This window comes from Cheilinus undulatus, linkage group 15 (assembly GCF_018320785.1).
Source record: "Cheilinus undulatus linkage group 15, ASM1832078v1, whole genome shotgun sequence".
Lineage (NCBI taxonomy): Eukaryota > Metazoa > Chordata > Actinopteri > Labriformes > Labridae > Cheilinus > Cheilinus undulatus.
In genome coordinates, this window is record NC_054879.1 from 7,627,001 (window position 1) to 7,647,879 (window position 20,879).

At 38.5% G+C, this 20,879-nt stretch overlaps 1 protein-coding gene across 2 annotated transcripts in view; it reads right to left on the reverse strand.

The window, feature by feature from the left end:
• Positions 1–20,879, reverse strand: part of ube2f (ubiquitin-conjugating enzyme E2F (putative)) — a 77,782-nt gene that overhangs the window by 33,508 nt on the left and 23,395 nt on the right. For both annotated transcript variants that reach the window (XM_041807121.1, XM_041807122.1), the window contains 3 exons: positions 15,960–16,027; positions 11,085–11,155; positions 10,784–10,841 (listed from right to left, as the gene is read on the reverse strand). In XM_041807121.1, the coding sequence (XP_041663055.1) occupies positions 10,784–10,841; positions 11,085–11,155; positions 15,960–16,027 (197 nt within the window). The remainder of the gene's footprint in view (positions 1–10,783; positions 10,842–11,084; positions 11,156–15,959; positions 16,028–20,879) is intronic.

Genomic DNA, 20,879 nt, shown 5'->3' on the forward strand with positions numbered 1-20,879 from the left:
ATAGGCAACCGGGGTGGCTGTGAGTCAGTGCTACAGTGAGTCGTCTGTCAACTGTAAGTTGGAGGTTCAATCCCCAGCTCCTGCAGTAACATGGATTTGTTCTTGGGAAAGACACTCAAACTACTCTCACAGCGGCATCAGTAGTGTCTGAATGTGCATGAAGGAGGTAAGTTAATACTGATACACACAGCTATTATTGTCTTAATGTGCTATGGTGGGGTAAGTGTGATCCATTGTGTAAAAGCGCTTCATCAGATGACTAGAAAGTGCTAAACATGGTCACCAAAAACACTGACAAAAATAATCCAGGCCCAGGCTGTGGACTACACCTTGAGGAAGGCACAGGCCGATATGCATCTGTGTATTTTTAATGTTGTAGCTCTAGTAAAGGCCTTTTACATTTTTCAAACAATCTTTAGCACCTAGAGCAGGATTACTCCTGCCAGTGTTTTTAGTCATAGGTTTTCCATGCCTCCCATGAATCTTTCACAGTGGTTTAAGGGACACCAGAAGTGCTCAGTTTGTACCACTTTTCCATTTTCTATTTATTTCCTGCAAGATATGTTGCACAGCAGCAAAATTCCACATTAAAAATAAAGTTAAAAAACACACATCACTGAATACTCACTCAGCAGGAGCTAGTGAACATACCGGACTACCTAAACATGAATGCTAAAAATCCACAGCAGCATGACAATTCCATGTTTCAAACTAGCCTTTAATCACTGCAGCTTACGGCCTTCATTATCTCTCTCTACCTACTTACAGGAAAACTCCAGCAGTGATGTGGTGAAGGAACAGAACGGATGACTTAGAATGAGAGCTTTAAATCACTGCTGCAAACAACTGTTAGCTGCTCCACTGATTGGCATTTTCACGTTAATGCATTCTGGGCTTCAAATTAATTATATTTCACTTTTTCACACACTTGTTCTGAATTCATTTACATAATGGAATAAAGCTTTGAACCGTGAGTGTTAAGATAAGCAGCGACTGGCAAAATGTCTGTTTTTCCAACGTTGCGATAAAAATTAATGGGAAATGATCTTGCAGAGAATTCCAGGCAGTTCTCCTCCTCGTCTTATGTACAACAGACTAAAAATAATGTTTCAATTGCTGATAAACTAAATCCAATCTAATACAAGCTATTACAGAAAATTATAAGATTAATTTGTAATGGCTTCTGATTAATGCTCTTATCAAATTAAATTTAATGGGCTTTATGAGACATTCAAAAATAAAGACTTGTCCTTCCAAGCAGAAGTTTGTGAGCTGCAGCGAAACTTCTGATTGTATTTTAATCATCATACCATCATCGGGGTTTCCTTTAAAACAGACAAGAATATGGTAGGTGAAAATAAAGAGGAAGGACAGAATTTAAACAAGGTTAAATTAAGTTTTGGGCAACATAAAAACAGAAACAGACACACTCTTGACAAAATGAATCTGCATGATCTCTTTTTCACAACACTAATTCTATAGACTTGATACAGTTCACACTAATTATCATACTATACTATCGTCTTTCACATACAAAAGTCTTCAACATTTCCATATCCAAGCAAAACAAAGGAATATTATCAAAATTAGAACTTTAGAAAGTAACAACCAAATCTGACAATAACCCATCAAGCCCTTTGTTTTGAAAGGCACTATCTGTGCGTGACAGATGTTTTTGGATTCATTTCAGCACCTGCTCTGCTCTTTCCTGTGTGCAATGCATCGTGGGAGGAAGATGTGCATCAACAGCAAACTCAAAAACCCACCACATTTACTTTTTACACTGTGGGCCTGGAATATAATGTTGCCCTGTTGAGTCTAAAAAAAATCAAGTCTTAGAATTGCAATGAAAGTTTTGCGATCATTTCCTCATTGGATGACACTGGCTCTTGTCCCCTCATGTTTTTATGAAGGTCCTTAACAGACTAGACCATCCTCTGCTGGAAAACATGGCTACTTTTCAAAAGTCAGATATTATTTAATCAATTCTTTCTAGCATGAAAAATCCTGAAAAACACAAGGAACTCTAAGACAAAATGGTTTGCTTTAGTCTTTTTCTAACAACATCTATCCCAGTCCAAACAGACCCTTTAATCTACACTTTTTAGAACCACAGAAGCACTCCCTCTTGTGGTTCAACAAAATGATTTTTGTAATACCATTACTCTTCTGTAAACCTAACAGTAACCCCTGTGAAGAATGAAGCCAATGTGAAATTGCATAAAGCTGTAGTTCCTCAACAGTCCACTAGAGGCTGGCTGCAGAATCACATACAAGCCCCACATTGAAATAAGGATTTTTAAGGTAGAAATAACCTTATTTTAACCTTGCAAAGCAGGTGGATAAGCCCGTTTCCATGTTTCTCACTGGTGGATCCATCATGCTAAGCTCCCGTCTGAGCCGTTTGGGCCCAGTTAGAAAGTGACAGGACCAATCAAAGACGAGGGTCAGTACTTTCAGGCGCAGCAGAGTTGTGACATATGCAAGCAGCAACAAGAGGTCAGTGCAATAATGGTGGAAAACATTAGTGTTTTCTTTGTTAAAAGAAGAACAAAGAACAGCAGTGAGTTTTCTTTTCAAAAATGACAAAAGTCATGTACTGACATGGCGTTATTCCTTGGTAGCTGCGCAGCGCACCTCGGTTGCAGCCAAGTCACATGTTTTGTTGCTCTGATCGGCCCGTAGAGATGTGACAGACAGAACGTTAATCCAATCACACTCCGAGTTTTTTTTTTTCAAAGCCTCTGCCCTTTCCCAAACGCTTAGTGTTGAAGGTTTTCCTGATGGATGTGTGAAACAAATCCACTTGGCATGTCAGGGTAACCCTGTTTACCACCTGGTTAAAAAGATTAGAAGAATCATCAATTTTGGTTTGAAGAAGGATAAAAGTTTTGCATAATAATGGTTACAGCTGATATCACTGCAAGCCAGCATTGCTTTACTGTTTGCCAGAAGGTTTGAGACCAGCCTCAGCTCCAGCTCTTTGTCAGTTTCCTAGTAGAGCATTTTCAATACAGTAACCACAGCAATTGGCTTTAAAGCCCCCTTTAGTTGCCAAATGGCTGCCATCACTTGGGTTTCATCAAATATTCCATAGAGTTTATAATTGAAAGCCACTTGTTTAACCCCTCAAGCATTAAGCTACATTTTTACCTTGATTTGTCTTAAAAAGCTTGTAAAACATCAACCCTGTGGTGCACAGTCAAGCTCTAACATTCTTTTTTCAGGACACACTGGACTTTCAGAACATATATACTTCAGTAATGTCACTTGAATTTGAAAATGTTATGGGCCTATACAGACAAAAGAGAAGCTAAACAGAAATTAAAAAATGTGTGACACACAGCAAATAATTATAACCGTTTTTCCACAAACTTGTTCTTCCATCTCTTAGGGACCAAAACTGAAAAGATAATCATTCTAGGACAAAAAGTCTTGAAACTATTCACAATTTACAAAAGAGTAATTGCACTTTTTTTTACATTGGCTGAATGTAAATTATTTTCCAACTCTTGCTCCTTCCAAATTTTTGAGTCCACCCACCCCAAATATCATTTCCTTTTTTAGTTTCTGTTATCACAAGTCTAGCTGCAGCTTAAAGTTACTAAAAGTTTTAATGCAGTTTCACATGTCAACAAAAGGGTTTTGATTTACAAAAGAGAAGATAGGATTAGACAACAAGTAATATTTGACCTATGTTTGTGCTCAAAGCTTTGCAAATGCATAGAGTTGTCTATATAAGTAATTTTCTATAAATGATTTTACATGACACAGAGTGTGTAGGTGTGTCTGTGTGGGCTGAAGAGGAGACAAGTGATGACCAGCAAAGAGGGACATCATCACCCACTCAAAGGCTAACACAATCCTGTCTGACTCACAGCTTTTGCACTTACCTTTTCTCACATATTGTGTGCACTTTCAGTGACACTCGCTGACACACATACAGTTTAGTTTCCGGCAGCGGATCGCAAGCCAGCAGGCTGCTCCGATGTCTAAGCTGTAAGCCTCCCAATGCTCGCTGTGCTTTCATCTCAACTTTACTGTGAGCTGATACAGAGCTTAAATGCATGCATCCAAACAGTAGAACATTAGGGAAACATATTCATGCCAGTAACATGAAACCTACTCTAACAGTGTGTTTGTTAAGCCTGACTACAATCTCATTGGTTATTATTGCTTCGACCGACACAAACATACGGAAAGCTAAGCGCTAAATCAGTATGCAAAGCTGCTTTTCTTGTTGTGCCTTCTTAGAATCAAGGCTGAGGGAAAGTAGTCGAAGGATTTAAAACAAAAACAATACATAACTAAGACTTACTGCATTATAAAACACAAGGGGTGTGTTTAGCAGGGCTTGATATTCATTGAACATAATTATCAGCAACATAACTTCCACAGCAAAGCTATGACATTTATTCATTTTTTAAATTTCCTGGATATTAGATTTTTTTGTCTTTCTGAAAACACTGCAGAAACACAAAATAATCAAAATATCCTTGAAATTGAATATATACTGACTAATCTCAATAATCTGGAGGATCAGAGCAAAGAAATGCAAATCCAAGTTGAGATCAGGAAAAAAAGGAAATTAAAAAAACATGTTTTCTGTGTGATGGTTTATGAATACCACCTCCTACACGCTCCAAATCTCATTTCCCAGGTAGTCATAAGACATCCTCAAGCATTTGACAAACACTGATGCTTCCTTAACACAGGTTATTCCTACCTGGATGTGTACTTCCAGTATTTTTGCTCTGAAACAAAGCAGGTGATTCTTTGCATAAGCTGCTTATTTTCCAGAAAACATCTGCTTAAATTACACAACTCAACTATACAAACATCCAAACAAGCTTTCTCTCCTCTCCTTTCTTAGTATTATTGGAATCATATCTAAAGCTGCAGTAACACAGAAAAAGTTCCCATAGAAGGGGTAAAAATTGAGGAAGCTATGTTGGTCTTTGGTTGCCGTAACAATCCAGAAATAACTGTTTTATTCTCATGTAGCCTGGTGAATGTTTGTTGGATGTGCTTTTCATTTGGCCTAAATAAACCATTAGCTGCTATTTAAACTTGTTCCCTCAGTTTCTGCTATGAAAATTAATCTTTGGCTGTTTTGCTGGGGTTAAAGACACCTCAGTCATCCATAATGTAACGTGTCTTTTTGTCTCAAGTATGATGCCTCTTTTCTCTGTCATCTTTCAGAGAAGCTCAGGGCGCTTTCACATTAAGCCCAGTTGTTTCGAACCGTGCCGTAGCGTGATTCCCCCCCCCCGGCTTGCTTTCACACTAGCAATATCGAACCGTGCCCGGGCGCACTTGTGTATTTACTCGGTGTGAAACAGCAGGTGGCGGTATGCATGTAGTTGGTTTACAAACCCGCAAAGGAGGAGAAAGAAGAAGAAGCTACCATAGCAACCACTGGGGTCATGACCCAAGTGCAGACTGCTTTTGTTTTGACCCGCAAAAAGTCCATCCTGCAGCCATGGATGATTAAAATCACTTTTTAAGATGCCAGCAACTTCGCTCTTCATATCTGCACATCTACTACAGCTCAGAGGATTAAATGGGCTTGTGCTGGGCAGATACAGCAGTTTCTGAGGTGACAGGAGACTTTTATTGCCTTCGCACCTCCTCTCACTGACTCCAACTTGTGCTCATCCCAAAGGTGAGTCACAACACACCGTTTATTGACTGGATTCTGATGATTTCTGCCCTTTATTGAGGAAAAATGTGAATAAATTGCCATGCTGTTGAAAGAAGTTTAGTTTTTTTGATGATGTCATAAAGCTGATATGACGCTCTGTCCCGTATCCAAGCGCGGTTGCATTCACATCTCATCCGAACCATGCCAGAGTCCACTTGAATCGCGCCTGAAACCACCTCCCCAAGTGGGCCGGGGAGCGGTTCATTTGCATTCACACTACCAAAACGAACCGGACTTTGGGCTCAAGTGCACTCGGATCCGGGACCGGGCCCCTAGTGTGAAAGCCACTAGGTCCACCATTTTGTAGACTGAAATTTGTGAAATGGATATGACTTAACTGAGGAACAGCTACTCTTCATAAACAGTGGTTAAATTTGGATTCTGGCACAGCTTAGCATTTCTTGAACTATTTTTTGGTTAACAAGATGAGGCTCAAACCTTGTATATGGCTGACCACAGCTACCTGGGATGCCTGCTGAAATGCCTGACAGAATTCTGTGTTTGCCAGTGACTAGTCTTTGGGTTGTGTAAGTGTGCTGTCCTTTATGCCTGTGGTTGAGAATTGAAGGATCCCAGAAGTTTAAAACATAAAGCCCTGTTGGCAGTAAACAGCTAGAGCAAGATACTGTTTCATACCTCCATTACATGAAAATATTTCACATTCATCTGGAAAGCTCCCACAGAAGCGTTTGGGAAGGGCAGGACTTTTAAAAAATTCTTGAAAGGGGATTGGTTGGTAAAGCAATATTACAGCTAAGTGGGTTCATAAGGCTAAGTTGGTTCAAATTATATTTTAGATGTGCTGCAGAATAGAAGCATATTGGATCTGACCACTGACAGAAAGCAATCACATTGGTGTTTTGTAATATTTTTTAGTTATGTTCTCTGCAAATAGATTTCTTCTTCATGCATGAACAGACTGAAATGAAGCAGAGTGAAACATAATATATTCAGTGATGCAGAAACACAGAATGTGTCAAATGGCATTCCAATATGACGGACATTATCTAGCTGGACAATTTTCCATTATGGAGAATATGTTCTTTAAGGCTTGGTGTGCGTTTTCACCCCCCTTACCCTCCTGTCATGGTGAATGGAACAGCAAGCTGCAGACAAATGCTCATGCAAATCTGAACACAATATACTGAGATTCATTTCAAAGAACTCATGCATCTCAAAGTAGTTTTTCTTTGTTTGATTTTGTGACAATGACAATCTTTTCTGTTGTTTGGATAGTCTGCGGGTTCTCCTTCAGATGTCCTTTAGTGACTGCTCTCTGTGATTGTGCCAATGAACACAGCATGTTCAAGTGGGCAGGGTTGTCTCTCTTTCTCCACATGCGTGAAAAGAGACAGCAGGAGCACAGAACACCACGTGGATGTGCAGATCCTACGTGGGTATAAGGTGGAGAGGAACAAGTGCAGGCAAAGGTTGGTGTTCAAGATTTCAATGCTTCATCTCCACTAGGCTCTGAATGTCTGAAACACAATCACACAGTGCAGAATGTCTGTCCATGCCATACATTCCAGAGCTGTTAGCCTTGCACACAGCAAGGCTCATGTGCGTGCACGGGATCATTGCAGAGCAGGCTGATGGGGTATTGGCTTTATGAAAACGTAACATTGGTGGGGCTAATCGGACTATGTCGGAAAGAATTAGACTGTTGCAGGGCATCATAGTCTAGTGAAATGATAGGAAACACTGGACTAGGGCAAGATGCCCCATACCGTGCTGAGGCACCTACACTATATTGCCAAAAGTATTCACTCACCCATCCAAATAATTGAAATCAGGTGTTCCAATCACTTCCATGGCCACAGGTGTATAAAATCAAGCACCTAGGCATGCAGACTGTTTCTACAAACATCTGTGAAAGAATGGGTCACTCTCAGGAGCTCAGTGAATTCTAGCGTGTTACTGTGATAGGATGCCACCTGTGCAACAAGTCCAGCTATGAAATTTCCTCGCTCCTAAAAATGCCACAGTCAGCTGTCAGTGGTATCATAACAAAGTGGAAGTGACTGGGAACGACAGCAACTCAGCCACGAAGTGGTAGGCCACATAACATGACGGACCTCTGTGCACGGATGCTGAGGTGCATAGTGCTTCAGCATCTGGGCGCAGAGGTCGCCACCTTTCAGAGTCAATCACTACAGACCTCCAAACTTCATGTGGCCTTCAGATTAGCTCAAGAACAGTGCGTAGAGAGCTTCATGGAATGTGTTTCCATGGCCAAACAACTGCATCCAAGCCATACATCACATGTCCCCTCTACCCACTCCTCCCTGGTGGCCTGCACTCTCATATCGCTCTGAGCCTAAGCATGGATACGTCCTGTCATAAAATGACCCATCTAAGAGAGTCAGCACAACAGAGAAACACCTCGACAGTAACTTTACTCAATTTATGCCTCATTTTGAGTAGACCAAATAATGACTGTTGAGAGGAACAGTTGAATCAATTGTACATTATGTCCATGCTGCACATCTGTGCTTCTTCATGTGAAAGAGCAGTGCTACCATCCTGGAGCTCACCTCTTTCTGGTGCCAGGGCCTGAGCCTGGTGTGTGGCACTCACAATAGTCAAACAAACTTCATTTTGGGCGTTAAGTGTGCTTGGGCTCTGTATGGTTTGCTTAGTGTGAGAGCACCCTAAACCTTTGTTTCTGCACAAGAAGCAGGTCAGTGCTGTGTATTAAAACAGGGAAGAAAGAACACGTACGCTCATGTGTGCACAACAACACCAGAAATGAGTTAAAAGAGGAAGGACAGTCTCCATTTAAACAAACTTTTCAAAGCAGGAGAACTCTCAAAGATAAGAGAAATCCTGACAATAACCTCAAGAGCAGCCCTGGCAGAAAACTGAAGAGGTTTTCAAAGAAGATTTTCTGCTGCACGGTGCTCTAAACTTGTACAACTCACACTAGAAAAGAGAAGGCCATTCAAGTACTTCTGAAAAAACTCCTATATGTTCAATTCTAATGGAAAACATCAACAATAGCTTTTCATGTAGAGGTTTAATAAATAAGGGGGCCTTCTGCTGCAGCAGGTGAAAGACTTTCAATCCTCCCCTTCAACAATTAAAGACATTCTGGGTCTAGGAAAATCCTGACAGAGGCACACAGTTACCATTTAAACACATTTGGTTCACACCTAAGTTTTTATAGTGCATAATTTTAGTGAAATCTTGAATAGGTAAAGCAGAGGGTGTCCTTGCTTTCATTCCTCGTACAGTGCTTCACTTGCAAGCAGAGCTCTTCTGAGTAAAGAGTAAAGCTTAAGTAGTCAAGGCGCTCTTTTATGTACCACTGAAAAGGCCTTTGTTGTGAAGTTTATCTAACACGGCTCTGTGAGAGATTATTCATTGTGTCCTCAGAGGATTTCACAGTGTTTTCAACAGCACTCTGAAGTGTTTCTTGAACCATCGTTTTGTCAGTTTAAGAAGGTAACAAAATAGGTGGAATATAAAGAGGGTGTAATGTCAAGGAGTGTCCCACTCAGGTCTTCTTAGGCTTAAATCACCCAGTCTGTGAAGGTTTTACTATATTCAACCTGCCAGTTTCTATTATTTCCTAAGGGTTTGAGTATAATGCATCGCTACAGGATTACAGACATCCTTATTTAGGCTCACAGGTTTCTGTCATTGCATGGGGAGCTTTGGACTCAAACAGGCATGAATCTAAGTGGCCCACCCAGTGTCTTTTTTCACTTTCTTTAGTGCAAGCAATCGTTAAGTGTAAATAGTGAAAGAAACCAAAACAATATCTGCACCCTTTATGATTAGGGTTGGGTATTGTTTAGATTTTTCTCCAATACCAGTGCTACCTCAAAAATGTTGCTGCTGCTTAAACTGTGCTTGAATCAATACTTTTAAGTAAAAAAACGAGGAAATTTAGTGCTTGACAACATGTAAATACACAATTTTAATTGTAAAATTAAAAAAAAACTATTATTCACATAATAAATTCAACTAAACTCAGATATATTGAATTACTTTTTCCAAATAACTGCCATTTACCTTTGGCTGAAATGTTTATACACTTATTTTCTAAAGACTTATTATATTTAGTCCCACTAAAATTGGACTTTTTAAAATTGTGGTAAGCAGCTCACAGAAACGAAAAGTAAAGGAACTTGAGCATCTTTAACTCTGACATTTAAAGAGGCGTACAGAAAGGCCCAGTATGTCTCAGTACCCATCCATATTTATGATCATCATGAATAAAACCTGATAATATGCCTGTTTTTGTGTTGATCGTTTAAGCATTACTGTATTAAAACTGGATTCAAAACTGATGTAGGAAACAGAAAACTAATGGGATAATGCTTGAGTCAGCTAGTAAAAGATTTAAATCATATCAAATGCTACCAACATCTAATTTTACTAAAAATGGATGTGTGTGCTGTAAAAACCAGTCAGACCTTCATCATAAAACAAAAGGTTGCTGAAATGTAGAGGAGCTTCAAATGTTACTATTGGTGTAATGTATTATCCACTTAAAGGACAGAGGAGAACTACCGATGCACAGTATTATTTACATGATATCTATTCCAGCAGATAATAGCTTAAAAGGTAAATTCATAGTACTGGCGGCTAAACCAAATTTCTGCCAGTATTTACTGACGATACTTTGGATGAACAAAACAGCAGGAGGGGATGTGCATTTCAAAGAGAAGTATTACTTGAAAGCCACTTGCCTGGTGTTAATCTTAACTAGGTTCATCTATTTACTTGAAAACACACTGAGGTAAACAAATAATTTAGCTAATCATTTACATGACTGAATATTCAAAAACATGGCCAATCCCTTACTTCACCTTGTAAGGTTAGGACTAAGTTTGCAGAGTTTGAGGTAGAACTTTGTCTATATCAGTCTTGCTATCGGTATCAGGAAAACGGTGTTTTAAATATCAGCATATCATATATTTGAAAAAATCCTCAACCGTGCATCCATAAAGCAAACAAATGTTGTTCATTTTGACAGCTAAATTAATAGCCATGATGCATTTCTTTAAAACACCTGACCTCAAAATTGGTGCAAACTTTGCTTTGATTGTGCAAAAAAAGAAACTTATTTACCTTTAATGTTCTGGTGGGGGCCCAGCCTGTGCCGTCAATAGAGTGTTCCCGCAATAAGCTGCATGAAAGAAAGGCAAAAAAAAAAAAAAAACAAAACAAAAAAAAAAAAAACAAAGTTCATGCATCTGCTTGATTTATTTCAGAAGAAAAAGTTCCCATGTAGGACGTAATGTATTTCATATAATGCACCAGTCATTCTTTATACAGGAAGAACAATATTACACAACTAAAAAAAATACAACACCTGAGATAAAAGCTACAAGAACTTGTGAGAAAAAGAAAAGAGTCTAAGCCATAGTACCTCAAACAGATCTCTCCGTTCTCTGTGATATTGGGATGCCATATTCTGGTCAGACATCTCACTTTAGGAGGCTGGAAAAAACAGAGAGGACAGAGAAAAGTAAGCATGGGGATAGACAGACTTAAATATTTTGTTATTTTATAATATTTTTAAGCTCCAAATAGACCTGAAATAAACAATACTGAAGGATTTGTCTCATAATTACTGTCTCAAAAAGCTGAAATAAAGATGAGTAAATACAAAAAGCAATTTCTAACAACACTTCAGCTACTCATCAACACGTTTTCAGCATTACATGGTGCATTATATGTGATGATATGTTGCTTCTGTTACAGCTACAGTTAGTACGTCACTTTGATAGAAATTACTCTTTACTATTTTTTTGCAGCAATTCATGCTGCCTTCTTTAAAATGACAAAAGTTTAAAGTCATCAGACGGATGTAAGCCCCTTTTTTCGCTTTGTTTTTGTAAATACTAATCAAGAAAAGCATTGTCTAATTCTTCAGTGCTTTTCTGAGGAACCTAAAACAACATTATATTTACTTATTAGAGCTCACATTAAACAAACACAGGGTCAAGAAAATGCATCAAGGGAATAACATACAAATACAGCCCAGCAGCAATGATTAGGATTGATGACCCTGACTTTAATTTTGATGACTGGCTCTGTGATATGAAACCAAAAAAGGATTCTCAGGAAAAATGACAAAATATAACTTTACTTTAAGCAAGAAGAAGTCTGGGTCATGGATGGAAGTTCAGTCCATTCAGCAGTGTCACCGCTTGGATCTCAGTATGATACAACAATGAATTACATTCCGGTCTGTGGTGATGTGTTTTAAATGTCTTGTGTAGTTTATTCATCTATTTTTTATGTTTTTTTGTTTGTGTTTTTGTGATTCTTCAGCCGTGATAAAACAGCCCTCAATACTCTAATGTTGACAGATGGTTTGTTTGCCGTGTTTAGTCAACATGGACATTTCTGTGCCGTCTGTGTCTGTTAAACTCCATGTCCCACTCTGCTTTGGGCCTTCAGCTTGTTTAGTCTGTGTAAACAAACAGGATTTCTTCAGAATTTAACCATCTACAGCCAGCTTACCATATTCCAATGATACAGTTACATGTGCTTATAATACAGGGAGACAAATAGACGTCACTGGCTCCTGTCATCAACTGTTTTTGAGGAAGTTCAGGCCATTGTGCAATGCTTTAATTGTTTTGACGCATTCACATTTTCAATAGAAAATAATAAAATGAAATGAAAAACATATAATATGTAAAGATAGAAAAATGAATGCATATTTGGGTATTACACTGGTTTTCAGCAAATGCATAGTTTGCATGACAATTAGAGAAATCTGATTGTTCACTGTTAAGTCTGATCTTACTCCAGGTATGTCAGATTAAAATTCACCATCTTATATAGCAGGTAAATAATAACCCTGCAGGAATCTCAGGGAAACTCACAAAACAACAGGATACAACAGGTGGCTTATAATAGTGATAACATGATTATACAACAGTTCTGCCATGATATCCCTAGACAGTCTTGACAGGCAACAGGCTGTCATTGCATGTGTTACAGCTGCAGAAAAAATCCTAAAAAGGGGAAAGAATATGAATGGAGTCCTAGCTGGAATGAAGGTAAAGTTGTGTTATTGTTTATGAGAGGTGAAAGTCTGCTGGTGACGCTACTTGGTCTGGTCCCTCTCTTGGTTGTTGTGGGTATTCCATCAGAGGCATTACAATGTCATTTTGAGCAGTAAAATAATCATGTTGGCACCACACACTTGAGAAATATTCAGACATATAACTGTTTGTGACAAGCCTCCACTCGGGGTACGCCCCCATGATCATCAAATAGGCAAATCTGGCCTCAAATTGGGCTTAAAATAATCTAGAGTGTGGCCAACCTAAGGCAGAAGACATGAGAGTGTTTTGTAGTCATTTGGCCACTGAGAGACTTGGATGAGGAATGTGCCTGATATTCCCAAGTTCCTGCCAGTAATTACATTTTAACTGTTGTATAGTCATCTGCAGACATTTATCTCTCACCAGAGTACACACAATATGCCTTTAAATACTGGTCAAAGACTGGCAGTTACATGTGCTACTGAGTGGACCAATCCCAGGGCTTCCTATCTTTGTCACCTGAACCTGCAGTTACATCTTTGAGGAGGTGCAGCTCAGCTACATGCATCATCCTCTGCATAGGGTTAAGAGCTACTCGGAACTGCAGCGCATGCAATATCACAGCGGAGAACTCCAGGGGGCAGGAAGTGATTCCTGCACAGAAAAGCACTGTCAAAATGCCAAAGTTTCATTCATTTTATGTCTGTATCATCATTCAAATTGTGAAAAGAAAAAAATACTGAGTGACTTTTGAGTCCTGACAGGCGTGATACACTCAGGCAAAGTATTTTTATTAAAAAAAACAAACAAACAAAAAAAAAACAGTCAGATAAACAGAGACAACAATCTAAAGACTAGATGGATGGAGTCAGACAACACTCCAGTATGGTCCACTTCAACGAAGCTTTTCAGCTGAGTTTGTCACAGTAAACCTCACCTTAGCCGTGCTTCCACTGATATAAGATCTGTCTCTTTTCAGAGATCTGGATTATTTAGTTCAGTAATGACAGCCAGTCTTTTAGCTCCTAAATAGTTCCTCATTTGGTGCCAATTTGGCTTTTTAAATGTGGATTAAAGAACAGTGAAAATGAAAGAAATCCAGCACTCAAATAGAAACTTGCTACTGCGATTCACATAGAAGAGCTGTTTTGTAGAACGGTAACATTTGTGAACAGCATGGCTCTTGGTTTCTTACCCCTGTACCAGGTTTTCTTACCCCTGTACCAGGGTTTCTATTAAAAGCATGTTTGAGACAAAACAAGGGTGATAAACTGTTGAAAGGGCAGAGTTAGCCTTTTAGCTCAGAACAACACTGTGCTAGACTCTTGTCTCCATCTTGATGGGCGACACTAGACACTAGAAGGTCTGCAGGACTGAGTGCCAGGCCTCTATGCCAGGTAAATCAGTTCAACTGTGGGAAAAAATACCTTTTTTGTAAAGGGTAGTGATCAAACCTAATGCACGTAGTAATTGTCTGATGCTAACTGCAGTGTGGAGGTGCATTTACAGCTTTAAAGGACTGACATCCCTAATGGCTGTCCCTCACTTCCTGCCCCCCATCTGGCATTCCCACATCATCAGGATCATGTGGCTGTAAATAACCTATTGTTGCTTTTTTTCATAAAAGGCATGGAAAAATATGTAATTTAGGTTATATTTACAGAGGTATGGTCAGGAAATAAAGGGATTATTCAGTGAACCAAGCTCAGCTATTTGCAATGCATTAAAATGTAAATGAGGGTTATTTGAAGTTCAAGAGAGGCTATTACTGCAAACCATGACTTTGAAGCTGCATGCAAGAAGTAGATAATCTGCAGATGGACTAAAAGGGATGTATATACAGTATATTTGATTGCACAGTGGCTGATATTCTAAAATGAGCTGTCAACAAAGTTGTTTCAGGGATGATAAACATGCATAAATAGTCTGACCAGATTCTGTTGTTTTATCTGATGGATGACATAGTAGGAAAATGTCACCACATTGTATGTATTTTGAAGCTGCAATACTTTCAGCATGCTTCTGCCATTTACATGTTATTCTGAAAAATAAATAAATGGATATGAGGGATTTTTTTTTCAGAAGTTACAAGAACTTGTTATCAGTTGTTTGAGTTCATTTTGGCACATATTTAAATCACTTCTGAAGTGTTAATTAAAGCCAGATGTTCTTTCATTGATAGAAATCCATTTTAATTGCCAGCTTTTATTTTTGAGGAGGGTTGTCAGCTCTTAGCACTGGCTTTTCATGTAAGTGTAGAGCCTAAATGAAGCTAACCTGATAGACAGAAACCCGTTTACAGTCTAGTCACACCCTGAAGCCAGTATGTATGAAGAGAAATCAATGACGGACTGTCTACTGAGTCAGAGAATGCACTGTTGTAACGTGAGCTACTGTAAGATGCTGCAAAGTTCTAGGCAGCTCTTTTCAATTAATTTGATGAGCAGGCTAAAAGGCATGAAAGTAAGACCTACCTGCTGTTATAATTACTCTCCATGGAGTCAGGACTATCACTTTCCTGGCTTGCTTGTGCTGCAGTTTTGCAATTTAACTCCATTATGGATTGAAAGCGACTTTTTCAGTAGTAACTGAGATTAGAGAAACCCTTTAGGGACTTATTTTTTCTGTCTGGTCACAGTGATTATGCCCTACACCTCCCACAGGAGCAATTTTCAACCTGAATACCTCTAGACAGCATTTTATGAACTGATTAACAATTCATGATGAATGTTCATTATTTAACATTCCTGAGCAGGTGTTATAATGCAACAGATTGCTGCATGTGTTTGTGTTACCCTGGTTTAAAAGACAATAGGCATAAAAACGTCCAGAGACAAATACAGCTAGAAACAATGACATGGGGAGATAATGCCTGTGTAGCAAGAACTGATGAAAGAACACACTAAGGAAGAGCTGAGGGAATAATGATTTACACTTCTTCCATTAGCCAGATTCAAGCAGAGCATCTTAATTTTCCTACATAATTTTAACACCCCTCACACACATTTCAGTTGGTGCCTGCTGTTAAAAAATTTGAACCACTTTTTTGTTCTGTACTCACTAATACACAAAATAACAGTGCAATCAGAACCAACCACAGTCTGACAGCAAACCTGGAGGGGTTGTTATTTCTCAGACCAAAACAGAAAGCTACCGCCTAATTCTGTCAACACAAACACACAGGCATGTGGTCACAAACTGACTTCTTTGACGAAGCAACGAGAGGGAACTGAACCACTTACCACCATGTTATAGGCTTCGGGGACGTCGATTTCAAACTGAAACTTTCCACTTTGGTAGTAACCTTCATCTGGAAGCACAGACAAGAAGAAGAAAACAACAGTTTTAAAAATCCATTTACAAGTACAAGTGCTTTGTGACAACCACCAATTTTCGATTTCCTGTTGAGGCCCTCAGTTATTACAATACTACAGCTGATGGTTCAAAACATGTAATTCCGCTCTTTGAGACATTTAAGGGTCCTATCTGCTTTTGAATTCTCCCGTTAGATGTTAACAGATAAAGAGGAGATGTGAATAGACAGCAGAGGCAAGTAAAGACTTTGAGTTTTGGATTACTACAAGTTATTTGTGTGCAAAGGATTTGGGCAGATGATTAGAAATAAAAGCCAAAATACCATACACACTGTGTAAGTAATAATTATGATCAATGGCTGAACTTTAAAGACCATGACCTTAGGTCTTCTGCTCTCAGCTGGTGCAAGAGCATTTTCAGTGTGTCACGGATGGAGGCCTGGGAAAACATATGTAGCAAAAAAATCTATGACGTGCTTTCATTATGAAGGAAATTACTCTCCTCTTTGTTTTGCCACATCTTTTGCTCTAATTTAAGTCAAAACTTCCTCGTCTTTCATTCAACACACATGATTATTAGTGATGTTTCTTATAATTTGCCAAAGCAAAACATTATTGCTTTCAGCTGACGAGTCTAAAGTCAAATTAATGCATTCTGTAAACCAACTTTTCACTGCAAAGTAAGAAAAGGTACACAATGTCCCACCATATCGATGCAAAGTTGGTTTGCAGAATGTGGCTAACATTAGCAGTGCTGGCCTTTGATGATTTTTAAAAGCTAACGTTCACATTCCTGTGCTGAATATCGTTAATCCTAATTTCCATCTTCTAGATCAAAATAGTGCTAAACCATGTAGTACCTACAAGATGCTACTGGTGCTTAAGCAGTGATGCAGTGATCATTAAGAACAACTAACTAGCTCATCGTTGCAGGCAGCTGCATGAAGGGGGGGTGGGGCTGTCTGCTCTGAGGTTGTTGAAAGTAGGTTCACTCAAACTACCTAAAATCATGATAAAACCCAAATGAATGGTTCATACCAAGACCCTTTGCTAATAACAACTGTGGTTTGGGCTATTGTGTTGGGCTTTACACAATAAAACAATTCAAATTTATGTGTATTTTTGACAGTAATATGCCTTGTTTTCCATGTGGGTCCTGGGGGAGTGCAGTTCTTCTTATATACATAAAGGGGAGCGCAATGTAAAATAGGTTGGGAACCACTACAGAAGATAACACAAAGGCATTGGATTTAAAATTAAGCTGTTATACAAGCTTTCTGTGCTGGAGCGCTAAACACTCTCGCTGCAACTCTGTTTGTTTAAAGCTATTTTCCCTGTCAATAATAAAACAGGCAATGAGATATCCACATACTTATTCAACTGGGCTAGACAGAAACAAAAATGCCCTCAGACTGAAATTAATGCAAAAATAGTCTCTTTGATTAAGACATGAGTGGTCCAAACAATGTTCACTCACAGTGCAACAAGGTAAATTAAAAAAGGAGCATTTATGTATGTTATTGCACTGACAGCAAGTCATGTTTGACCACTCATGCTTTCATTAAAGAGTATGTACCAATGCACCCAAGGGTCTTTTAATCATGCCTCAAGCAGGCACAGCTCCACAGCACACGGACGTATTCCTCATCAGTGCTAAACTGTACATGTGCTAGTTTTATTCAAGTTTATTCTAAAACCATTATTTTCAAACAAGCATTAAAAAGTCCTGTCACATAAAATCTGTCACTTTTTATCTAAAAAAATCATTAATAACTATTGTAAAACACCTCAAAACGAAAAGAGTAAGACTTGGAGAGAAAAAAAAGGAAAAGGATATTTTGCATTTTTACTGTTCAGAGAACGGAAATTAATTGATAATATTTATCCATATTTATTCAATCTCATTTGTTTTAAAAATCTGTAAAATGATCTTTAAATATATAATACTGATATATATTAAAGCCAGTATTGTTGTATGTACCATAGTGTGAAGAATGTGTATCATAACATCCCTGGTGAGCACAGATAAACCACCTCAGCTAAGACAGGACTGCAAATGGAAGGACTATGGGGAGGAACTGAAGCTGGATCTTGGCGAATATTCCTTGAAATCACACCTTCAGTGTAATTTTTCAGTGTAACCACATTTAAGAGCTACACGGATATGTGAGCAGGAAGAGCAATACCTTAAGTCAATATTAGTGGCATTAGTTAGGTCATTTAGCTGATAAATGTGCACAGTCCTTCCCTCTCTCTATCTTTCTCCCCTTCTATCTGTGTAGCCTTTAATACCAATTAAAGGCTTGTTTGTACAAGGACTCAGTCTTAAATTGCTTTGTTAACATTCAGAGATGCTGATAGGTTATCAATAAAGTGATTCCAGAGACCCACAGGTGCTCATTTGAGTGGTTCTCCAGGGGAAACTGAAATGTCCACACATATTAGTTTTTGCATTTTAATTGTGCATATCAGAACCTGAAAACTAGATCAACCAATATATTCTCAAATACGCCATCAGTTCAAAACCTAGGGTCTGGGCACCAGAGATCTCAGGGGAGATGTGAGGCCTTGTCTGCTCTGAGGTTGTCAAAAAGCCCACTAGTGATGGTACAATTATTCAGTCAGTACTGACTAGGGCTGAACCATTTAGGAAAAAAATCGAATTGCGATTTTTTTTACCAAATATTACGATTGCGATTTAAAATGCGATTTTTCATAAAGTTCCTCATCTCATGTATTTTACAACAAAAACAAGCAATAATTAATTTTATACTACAACCAAAATAATATTAGATTAAAGCAGGGATGGACAATTTTGAAAAATATCTAATTGTGATGATTTTGACTCATTTTGCAAATTGGATATGAACTGTTGTATTAAAGGGAGTGATCATTTTAATTACAACTCTCATATTTAACAAGAAAAACAGACAAAAATGAGGAAAATAGGATTTTTTTATACACTATTCTAAAAATATGCCACTGAAATGACTGCATGATACATAAGGCATAATGTCTTTGCTGCAAAAAAAAAAAAACTTTTAAACTGGTATTTTGACACAAATTTCAGGTTAAAGAAATATTGCACCTTCTGCGATTTGAAAATTGCAGCAGGCCATATTGTGATTTAATCTCAACTGCAATTAATTGCCCAGCCCTAGTGCTGACTACTGAGTAAAAAGTGACTGACTGTTAATTAATTGTAAAAACTCTGCTACAACATGCTTCTGTTCTTACACTTGAAAGCAGAAACCTTGTGGAACCACAGAGCGAAAACAAAAAACTTCCACGTTTTGCAGCCCAGAGCCGAGCGGTTTACCTGACATGATGTCAGGGCAAGCCCTCATTGCTGTGTGTGTAGCTCCATCTTTGTGGGACAGACAGGTAAGACTGGTATCCCTAGAGAAGGGTACTGGGACAGTATGGGTTGTTTTGGGGACCCATTCCAACTTTTGCTCTATGGAAGCACAAAAAAATGCGAACCAAACTCAACCAGACTGCTCAGTTGAAACAACCTAAAAGTGACACCTGGTGTGCTATGCTTAGCCAAGCTATGCTACATTAGCTTTACCAGGCTAGGACCCAGCAGGGTAACTGTTGTAAAACACCAACAAAATCAGCATCTTGTGGACTTACAGCACTATACCATGGACTTTAATTGAGCATTAAAAGATTAATCAAAAATAGACAGGATTCCTTCAGACTACATGTAAGAGTAGATTAAGTCCCAAATATGGATTATTAAAAAATAGGCATGTCTGACAGCTAAAAATCTTCCAATCCTGATAGCCCCCTCAGGTGGACTGATTCTCTTCACAACTTCTGATTGACTGTAAGAAAGTGAGAGCAAGTAAAGAAAGAACTTTGTAAAAAGCAAAGTCATCATTTAACTCTCTGCTCTGTAGTGACTGAGGAACCAGAATCCAGATTTACATATTTTGTCTGAAATTTCCATGCTCAGCAGTCCTATATGGACTTAAATCAAAAACACCTCTGCAGTAAGTTTTGAAGGCTCTCATTTACATATATGAAGGGTCAAATGTGTTAGTAACATCCACAATACAAGTTAGATTTAAAATAAAGGATTAGTTTTTCTCAATGCAAACAAGAGGCATTATGACATGGAAGTAAAATGACTGTTTTCAATGATGCAGTAGATAGTTTTACATTCTCATTAAACAGTTACATAAGAAAAGTATCCCTAACTCCCTTTGTCTCTCTCTAAGCTCACACTGAGTAACTCAGCAATCTGAGAAAAGGTTCCCACAAAAGATCCTTCTTAACCACACTGATCCCATTCCCTTTGACAAAGACAGGGGTACAATTTAATTAGACCACACAAACAGTCTACCCTGTATTATAAATGAGAAAGGACTGAGAGGGAGAGAAATACTGTGTGGAACTGAGAGCAAACAGCTTGACTGAGTGTGAGTAGAGGAGATGAGAAAGAAAAAAAACGTGTATCATGTAAATGGTCAGATATAAAAGTAAATATATAATGAGGATATAAATGGAGGAAATGCAACAAATGGAAAGAAATCTGCTTAACAGCTGCAGTCAGAGGTTATGAATTATTCATGAGAGTCTTTGGTGCACTGGAACAATCAGTCTGCAGTGTCACAAGACACTGGGCAAACACACAGACATGCACACACACCTCAACTCCAAACCTTTTGCATAATTGATTTCAAATGCCAAAAAGATTCCAGCAACTTAGTTTAATAATTAAACGTGCACCACAGATGAATCCAGAAGTTCATGTGACAAACTTATCATTTACTTCTGTGTATGTAGATACATTTTGCTAATCTGTTTTGTAGATGATGTCACACAGCAGCAGAGAGCTCC